Genomic DNA, 7,788 nt, shown 5'->3' on the forward strand with positions numbered 1-7,788 from the left:
GGTGGTGGTTGGGTAAATTTGTGTGTGGAAGGGAGGGGGGGGGGGGGGGGTTGGAAGTTATGTGGATAGATCTCCTAGTACGTAGTTACTAGAATAGACTTAAATAGTTGTGCGCAGCATTTTAGATGTTGCCCAGACTAGTGTTCTCACAAGAAGTCCATCTTATACATGTTTTTAAGAAATCTAGTATTTTTCCTCTGAAGGCATTTCTTGCATTTTTTTTTTTTTAAAGTAGGCTTTCTTTTTCTTTGCAGGATGGAAATTTCATGGTTGGGTGCTTGGGCTATCCGCAAGTAGGTGTCTCTTCCCAATTTTGAGAATATTATATACTTCTCTTGACTTCTCAAACCAGCTCTATATTAACAAATATTTTGATGACTTGAATAGGATGTCAACATCACTTAACTAACTTATGCAGACAGATGTGGATATGGTTTTCTATCCATGGTGCTATCCATTTAGGAGTAGAGTTTAAGGGTTTGATCAACTTTTAACACAGAGTAGTTTACATAAAACCAAACCATGTGGATCTATAGGAGAACCTCTATGGATTATACTAACATGTATTAGTGTACTAGGTTGAAGTAAAATATTGATGTACATAAAAACACATAGATCAACAACAATATGCTCACAGAAGTTTGTATTTGGCATTTTCAAAGGTCTAGATTTATGCGACATAGTGCTTTTTCACTCAAGGAAGTGGATTAGTTTGGATGTGATGCAATACATCCATTTGCTCCACCACTTCTGTCTTTTGCTAGTTGGGATGAAGAGATTTAAAAAAAAGTTTAGCAGAATTAGGGCCCTTATACTGCATATCATACTTGAGGATTGTTACAAGTTATAGCAGCATTATAGTCCATAAGACTGCATTTAATACTTGATCTGGGACTGCGATAAGTCTGCAATTCGGTTTCAATTAGTATGTCAGCCAGACAACTTTAGATGCGTCATTGCACCCTCCTTCGATGACTCTCCCTGCTTCAGTGGTTTATGTCAGAAATTGAAAGAATATTTTCTGTATTGAATTGAATTTTCAAATGTCCAGGAGAATCAACTAGATACAAGTTATCTTCACAATAAGAAGGAAACAAAAATCAACTCCCATGATTCTGGAATATCCTAACTACCAGCCTAATTACGACGATACAAAATATCTTAAGAATATAACCAACCTAGAATACAAACATCCTAAAATAGCTAACTTAACAACACACTCATGTTTTCCCACACTCCCCCTCAAGCTGGTGAATAGACATTCACATTCTCCATTCCCAGCTTGGATACAATATTCTCAAAAGTTGAACTACTTAACCCCTTGGTAAGTACATCAACAAGTTGGTTCTTTGTAACCATATAGGTTTTGCAAATTAAACCACTCTTCAGTTTTTATATAGAGCCTGTCAACTTCGGAGTCCTTTGTTCGATCATGTTGTATTGGGTTATGAGCTATAATAATCACAGATTTACTATCGTAATAGAGCCTAATCTGGACATCCCACTTAATCTTCAATATCTTCTGGAATAATCTTCAACCGAAGTAGTTCATACACTCCTTGAGCTATTGCTCAAAATTCTGCCTTTGCACTAGATTGTGCTACCACATTTTGCTTCTTACTTCTCCATGTCACAAGGCTCCCACCAAGAAAGGTACAATATCCTGATATTGATCTCCTATCAACAATTGGTCCCGCATAATAAACATCAGTATATGCTTCAAGTGTTTAGACCTCCATTTCTCTTAAAAGGAATAAATTTTCCCGGTGTTCCTTTGAGATAGCGCACTACTCAATGAGCTGTCTGCAAATGAATTTCTTTTGGACTATGCATGAATTGACTTATTACACTCACTGCATATGCTGTATCTGATTGTGTGTGAGACAGATAATGAGCCTCTCTACAAGGCATTGCAACATCCTCCTCCGTCTTCCCAAGTTTAATGTTTTGGTCAATTGGAGTACTTGCAAGTTGTCTTGCCTGTTTATTTGAGAAGATGAACATATTTTGGTTGGGAGATAAAAAAAACCTTGCTTTGACTGAGCCCAAGAAAATACTTCAACGTTTAGCTCCTTGATCTCAAACTACTTAGCCAAACATTGACTTAAAACTTGTCTTCTTTCTTTTTATCATCCCCTGTCACTATTATGCATCAACATATTCTAGAAGTAGTGTATCTCCCCTCAAGGTGAGTGTGATGAACAACGTATGATCCCTTCGCTTTGTTATATAGAATGGCCATCATTACTCTTGCAAATCTCCCAAACCATGCCTATGATGATTGTTTCACTTCATACAAGGCCTTCTTTAACTTGCGAACAAATTGAGGAGCTAAATCATTTTTATAACCTGGTGGCACAATTTCTTCATCTAGTTATCCATGCAAAAGTGCATTATTAACATCAAATTGCTGCCATTCCCAACCTTAGGTAGCAGGCAAAGGTAGAACTCTTACTGTGTTCATCTTTCCCCCTGGAGCAAAAATATCTAGGTATTGAATTCCATAAGTTTGGGTATAGACTTTGGCCACCAATCTTGCATTATACCTTTCAGGTGATCCTTCTACCCTATACTTCAAGAGTAAACCCAGTTACAGCCCACATACTTCTTCCATTTCCACATTCATAGCTTGTCTTCATTTCTCATTGGTTAAAGCCTGAGATAAGGTTTCAGGGATAGAAATGTTGTTTAGGTAACAAGGAAGGCTTTATGGGATGGCGAAAATTTTCTTAAAGAAAGGAAATGAGCAAGAGGGTATAGTGACCGTTGCTAGTCCCTTTTCTAATAGCAATGGGAAGATTTTGATCATTATTGTCCAAATGAGATTCAGTTCCACTATGTAAAGGAGGTTTAGGAATTGTTACCGCATTACAATGCGGGTTGGGCCTTGGACTTGCATAAATTAGCTGACTTTATGGCCTAGCTATCTTCTTTTTTAAACAACTGTGTAACTGCAGATGGCTTTTGCCAGAGTGATTGTTGACTTGTAAGGAACATGCACCTACAGGTGGTGGCTTATAAACTTGACTTGAAAAATACTCTAATCTCTCCACTTCCTTCCAGTGTAGGAATGTCGTGTGGCTTCCTGGGTCTGTATCCGAAGCAGCAGTTACCTCAAATATCTGCAGTACTTGCTCCCCAGGTTTCGCTGATATCTGATACTTCTTTTGGGGGGTGTTCTTTTGATATCTATGTACTTTATTATGTTCCATATGCAATAAATCTTCGTGATTGCTTCAATTTTTGGGTGAATTCTTATCTATGAGCTTCTTATCTCTGATATGCAAACATTATATACAGGCCCTGTTTACATGATTCAATTTAAATTTCGTCGGCTGGAAATACCGCCAAACTACAATGTTGATCATTTGGGTAAGATGGGCCTTCTGAAAATTTTGTGCATTTATTGGTTTCACTTATAAGCAGAAAGAGGAAGATAATTCTACACTTTGCCATATTCAAGATATATGCCGTATCTTCCCATGCATACATTGAATAGATTAAATCCTGAATCAGCAAGTAATGTTGGGAATGTCAAGGTTTACTAGTCAAATAGGAGTTTGCGTAGTTAGATCTATAAGGTTGTGTTAATCAAATAGGAGATATGAGCGATGCATGTTTGGTCCAAGCAAAATGTTGTGCTTCCATCTCCATCTTGTATTTGCACAAAAATGAGAGCATTTATACATAAGGTACTGATGTCTAATAAAATTATATTTTGAATTGTACATATTTAAAATAAAGCAAGCTGACTGAGTCCATATATCTTCTCAGGTTGCATTGGTGGGTGTGATAATACTCTAAGGCAGCTAGTGGAAATCTGTGGAACTGGTTCCCGCAACAACTCCAACATGCCTGGTATGTAACGTATAAGAGTAATGTTCAATACTAAGTATGATGAGGCAATGAGTCATGTATAATTTCCCATCGTATTCATCTGTTATAAAGTGTCAAAAACAATAGAAAAAGTTGTTTATAGATGCAAAATAAAAGAAAATTCATGTAAGCAAGTTTTTTCACTGTTTTAGGCTAAAAAAAATACTAAATTCATAATCAAAGCGCTTGACACAGTTGGATAAGCATAATCTTCTCATGGTTTATGCACCATCAACTGATAAGATAATTCCACTAGGGGTGGGAACTGGGTAACCAAACCATGCATTACGTTGAATGTGAAAATTTAATGTTCCAAAAGTATTGAGTTTGAGAGCGCAGAATAACATTTAATACGTCAACGTCCCCATGTGTCAGCACTTCACTAAGTTACCATACCTGTAAAAAGGTTTTCAATCAAAATAGATAGTTGATTTTAAGGTGTAAGAGGTTTAGACAAGTACAAAGTTCCTTAGTGAACAAAAATCATGTTCTTACGAAACTAGGATTGGAAACAATATGTTGTGACATGCTGACACACATTGCAGGCCCTCTGTGACTCCATGTAACTAGTGTTGAATGGAGAGCTTTCCAGATGAGTTTCCGTCTATAATCAAAATGGCAAACATGTAAAGTTATAACGTAAGTAAAGACGGTAATAACCGTCAATTGGGAGGATATCATTTGCTCAAACCAAATGCTGTTGAGGCAGATTTCTGCTGAGAAACTTATTATTCTAATGCATAGAGAACCAGACCCTGTATACAGAATTTATACCCATGCACAGAGTTGGAGTGACTTCCCAAACAAATCCTATTTTGGGAGGAATCATGGTTATGTGGGATGTCTCCTCATATTTGCAATTTTCTAACCATTTAACCATTCAGTTGACCGAATTTGTCCACACTCCCTCTCAAATTCAGAATATGCAATATCCAAATTATGCGGTAGTGCATGTGGAGCGATCAACAAGTACAATACATTCTCATTGATGAAAGCATACCACCGTTTGCTATTATGATATTAAAATCTTCCATTTACAGACAGAGTACTTTTCTGAAGTTTGTCAAAGATGCTTGGGTGAGAAATTCATAATTTTTTTCCTTTTACCCCTCAAAGTCGGTGTTAAATCCTCATTCTATTTTATAGTTCAGGCAGTGTACTTTCAGAAAGAGAACTTTTTATAAAGATGTTACATACTGAATGATATGCTTGTTATTTTTCAAATAATAGGTAAGGTTTTGCTAGGCTAATGGACTTGAAATTGAACAGTTTTATATATTCAAAGTAGAGTGGAAGTTTTTCATTCAAATTTTCATGTGACCAAATGTGGCTTTTAATATAAAAGTGGCATTAGTATATCTTTAACTCTTTTTTCTTTTCTCCTTCCTTCTAAAGGATAAATATTGTCTGAAACACAGTGTTGTATGTTTTTAAGGGTTTAAATTGGAGAACAATATATGGTCTGGCACCAGGTCAGGTTCAAGCACACACGCCAACACAGACAGACCTTTGTTGAGATACATGAGGATACCTCAATATTTTGGTGCATTACCTAGATGCGACAGATAATGTTAATGTTGCCATTCTGGTGACTAGACGAGTATCCACGTTGAAATGCTTTTGAACTGTAATTTGTTGTCATATCCAAATTATTGAAAATCAATTAAATGTGAGGATGAGAGTTCCTCTCTCAGCTTACAATTTTTCTACCATATTTTTCTTCGTCACATTATTTGTTGACTTCTTTTTGCAGGAAGAGGGCAAGGGCATACACAATCATCAAGCAGTGCCCAAAGTAATTCCAGAAGTCAGGGTGCTTGGCATACAGCGCATTCTTCTAGCTCATATACTTCTCAGAGTTCACGAGGTCGTAGTGCACAGACTCAGGATGCTGCTGGAGAAGATGGTATGATGACTCTTATCCTTTTTCCATTTAACATTAGGTTTTGTTTTTGGTACTCGGTGTTAGATTTGTCTACACAACTTCATGTTTTAGCGTGTATGTCCTTTCTCCTCTTGCTCTTCATTCCATACGTGTTTCTCACAATTACCGGCAAAACTCAATGTTCCGGTCTGATGAAGATGAGCATTTATATCCTATATAGGCTTAATTGTTAGAAAATGAAGGGACTCTTAAAGGAGACACTGGCTATATGTTGGGAGCTATTTTCTTATGCAAATAAAAGTAAAGTGGCAGAAATTGCTTGAGCTAATGTATATTTGCCAGTTCAGTATTCAGCTTTCACATTCTTTATGTGAGATTGGGACTGAGTTGTGCTATGTCTGCACATGGCTTTAACAAGAGCTGAAATCACACTCCTCTAATTCAGGATAGGGGCTGCAAGTAGAGAGCAAAACTTCACAATATAAAATATTATGATTGCATAAGACCCAGTATTGATTGACCTCTGTGGGACTCTGTCCAACATTTGAGTTTTCAGAACAGGGGTGGGATTATATGAACTCTCAGATAGAGCCAGTACGACATCTAAGCTTTCTTTGTCTTTTTTATTTCTCATATCATGACACAGGAGAATCCTCAATTCCATGTGCATCCTGTGGGGCACCATGCAATTTGCGCACAGCTAATACTCCAGCCAATAGAGGAAGAAAGTTCTATTCATGTCAAGCTCAAGGCTGCAACTTCTTTATGTATGTCAAATATCAGTTTACCATTTTATATTGTCATTCTTCTTTCATGAAAACTGTTCCCTCTCAAACATTTTGGTCCAGCAGGACCTGCAGTGACCGCACTTATACTATATATACTGGTTCCTAACCTCATGATGGTATCCAAATGTTTTATGATGCATTCTCTTATTGTGATTTATCACATACTTCATAGCAACTGAAAATTCTGTCTCATATGTTAATATTTGTATCAACTGATCCCTCACAATTGATTCTGAAGCTCAATCAAATTTTTATGAGAAAGTGATGGATTGATGTGTGGTTTTGTGCCTTTAAGTACTCCACTTCTACCAAATTGCGACCATCTGTAGAATCCTACATTTGCCGGTAGAGGCACATCAAGAGAGATCAAATTGGTATCTTCCAGTATGTAAACTTTGAATTTAGCTCAGTTTTAGTGAGCAAAATTTGATTAAGAAGCTGAAACAACCAAATCAAAAAGAAAATATTTCGAAATGAACCCGCGGTCCTAACAGAATAAATACTTTTGTTTGCGGGACAAATTAATTGAATTTCAGAGCTCCTTGGAAATATTTAACATTTATCTGGATGCAGTTGGGAAGATAATGCCAACAGCGGAGGAACAGTCCCACGAGGAAGTACCAGCAGATCAGCATCTACTTCCAGCAGGAGAGGTGGTCGTGGCAGGAGTAACCAAAGTCGAGGACGGGCAAATGATGTAGCATTCGTTTCTGCTACTGGTGAGCCCATATCCGGGAGGTGCTTTGTTTGTGGCGATCCATCACACTTTGCAAACGCTTGTCCTAATCGGGGGAGGTAATGCTTCAAATTCCGGATTGGGGCCGGTATAACCCATAACTTGAAATTAATGCGCATTTGGTCATACTAAATTTACCATATCTTATGTTTATCAACTTGAACCATTTGCTGGTGAATTCTATATTATGTGAAGTGCCAATCAATCATTTTTTAAACATCTTAAGATCATTGGTGCTGCTTAAATGGATGTTCTTAATGTTTTAGTTTTTGTGATGTTGGCCGATCCATCAATTTCAATTTCTGTTCAGATCCAGAGACTTAACTATAGGTAGACTTTTAATAAGTACTAGTATTTATTACTTTGAAACAATATTTACATTATTTAGAAGTTAAATTAAGCAAAGATATAAAATATTTTTCATAAATTAATAACATTATTTGAAATTTAATATGTACTTTATAAATTAATTAAAAGATCTTATGCATTAAGTTTAATGAATT

At 36.7% G+C, this 7,788-nt stretch overlaps 1 protein-coding gene across 1 annotated transcript in view; it reads left to right on the top strand.

Annotated features, from left to right (window-relative positions):
• LOC105178367 (DNA topoisomerase 3-alpha) overlaps positions 1–7,537 on the top strand; it is a 16,646-nt gene extending 9,109 nt beyond the window's left edge. Inside the window, exons 18-24 of the mRNA XM_011101831.2 lie at positions 255–293; positions 3,064–3,142; positions 3,301–3,372; positions 3,775–3,858; positions 5,630–5,782; positions 6,408–6,528; positions 7,123–7,537. Of these exons, the coding sequence (XP_011100133.1) occupies positions 255–293; positions 3,064–3,142; positions 3,301–3,372; positions 3,775–3,858; positions 5,630–5,782; positions 6,408–6,528; positions 7,123–7,348 (774 nt within the window). The 3' untranslated portion in view covers positions 7,349–7,537. The remainder of the gene's footprint in view (positions 1–254; positions 294–3,063; positions 3,143–3,300; positions 3,373–3,774; positions 3,859–5,629; positions 5,783–6,407; positions 6,529–7,122) is intronic.

The sequence above is a fragment of the Sesamum indicum genome, linkage group LG15 (assembly GCF_000512975.1).
Source record: "Sesamum indicum cultivar Zhongzhi No. 13 linkage group LG15, S_indicum_v1.0, whole genome shotgun sequence".
Classification (NCBI taxonomy): Eukaryota; Viridiplantae; Streptophyta; class Magnoliopsida; order Lamiales; family Pedaliaceae; genus Sesamum; species Sesamum indicum.